The sequence below is a fragment of the Eimeria tenella genome, genomic scaffold (assembly GCF_000499545.2).
Source record: "Eimeria tenella Houghton genomic scaffold, Eth_scaff4346, whole genome shotgun sequence".
Lineage (NCBI taxonomy): Eukaryota > Apicomplexa > Conoidasida > Eucoccidiorida > Eimeriidae > Eimeria > Eimeria tenella.
Window position 1 is genome coordinate 1 of NW_013545268.1, and position 1,707 is coordinate 1,707.

Sequence of the window (1,707 nt, forward strand, 5' to 3'; positions counted from 1 at the left end):
GGGGCCCCCCCACCCGGGGCCCCCCGGGGGCCCCCGAGGCTAAAGGCTGCGTGGACCACGAGAGGGCCTTTCCCTTTTGCTTCAGTAGGCACAGAATAGAGCAGCAGCAGCAGCTGCTGCTGCAGCAGCAGCTGCAGCAGCAGCTGCAGCAGCAGCAGCAGCAGCGGCAGCAAAATGCCTGTCAACCAAGAACCTGGGGCTGCCCACGCCCAGAGCCAGGGGCCTTGGGGCCCCTCTACCCTTATGGGCCCCGGGGGCTGGGCAGCTGGCACAGCAGCAACAGCAGCAGCAGCAACAACAGCAGTAGCAACCGCAGCAGCAACAGCAGGCGGTGCAGCGTCGGCCTAGAAACGCTGCAGGGAGCAGCAGGGGCCCCTCCTTGCTGCTGCTCCTGCTTCGACAGCTGCAGCAGCTCAGCAGCAAACAGCGCGTGTGGGGCCCTGGCTGACAGGGGGTCCCCCAAGGCCTTTGAGCTGCGGAAGCAGCAGCAGCAGCAGCAGCAGAAGCAGCAGCAGCAGCAGCAGCAGCGGCTGCAGCAGCTCCAACAAAGAGAACTCCTGCGGCTTCGCGGTGATGGGCGGGACCTGCTGAGGGACCGGGACTTTTCCTCCTCTTTTATTAAGGCCTGGCGCAGCAGCAGCAGCAGCAGCAGCGGCAACAGCAACAAGAACAAAGGAGCCACTCATGTTGTGGGGTCCCTGGGGCAGCGAATAGAAGCTATTGCTGCTCCAGTCAAGGAGCTGCTTGCAAGTAAGCCAGTGCAGCAGCAGTTGCTGCTTGCTGCTGCAGCAGCCAGCTACAGAGCGTCGTCGCTGTGTTGCAGCAGCAGCAGCGGCAGCAGCAGCAGTGGCAGCAAAGTGCAGCAGCAGCCACGATTTGTGCCCCGGTATACTTGTGTCCTCAGGAAGCTATGCGATGCAGCACAAGACAGCAGCAGCAGCAACTGCAGCAGCTCCTGCGCCTGCTGCTGCTGCTGCGTCAAGCACCTGCGCTCCCGGCCTGTGGGTGAGGAGCAGCAGCAGAAGCAGCAGGAGCAGCAGCTGCAGCAGCAGCAGCTGCAGCAGCAACAGCAGCAGATACAGCAGCCGCCGCAGAAGCCGTCTTGGCGAAGAGCCCTTCCTGGGCACGCCTTTGCTAGGAGGGCCCCCTGTTCAAGGTACAAACCCTAAACCCTAAACCCTAAACCCTAAACCCTAAACCCTAAACGGAAACACAAAACCCTAAACTCTAGACTCTAAACCCTAAACCCTAAACCCTAATATATAAGCCAGAGCCTCTAGAGCCTTGATGTGGCGTGACCCCTAAGGCTGTGCTCTGTATGCTTGACGGGTAAATTTGCTGCTTTCCTAATGCGCAGAGCAGCAGCAGCAGCAGCAGCAGCAGCAGCACATCCCCAGTCGGCCTCTGCAGCAGCGTTCTTCCTTCCTTCAGCGCCCCCCTGGAGTACCAGCCCTTTCGCTTAGGCGCATTGCAACGTAGCAGCAGCAGCAGCAGCAGCAGCAGCAGCAAGGCGACATCAGCAACAACCACAGCACCAGCAGCAGCAATAGAAGCTCACGCAGCAAGTCTGCAGCAGCAAAAGTATTAAAAGACACCACTCCAGCAGCAAGAACGACTGCTGCTGCGCTTTGAGCGCCTCTTGAGGCGGTGCAGTCTCTCACAATGCGGCAGCTGCAGCTGCAGCTGCTGCAGCTGCTGCAGCTGCTG

At 60.6% G+C, this 1,707-nt stretch overlaps 1 protein-coding gene across 1 annotated transcript; it reads left to right on the forward strand.

Moving 5' to 3' along the window:
* Positions 1–85: 85 nt before the first annotated feature.
* ETH_00041920 (uncharacterized protein) lies at positions 86–1,463 on the forward strand (the record flags this gene model as incomplete). Its single annotated transcript, XM_013380035.1, has 2 exons — positions 86–1,156; positions 1,358–1,463. Coding segments are annotated over 2 exons (1,177 nt in total), but the record flags the coding sequence as incomplete, so codon positions are not given.
* Positions 1,464–1,707: the final 244 nt, after the last annotated feature.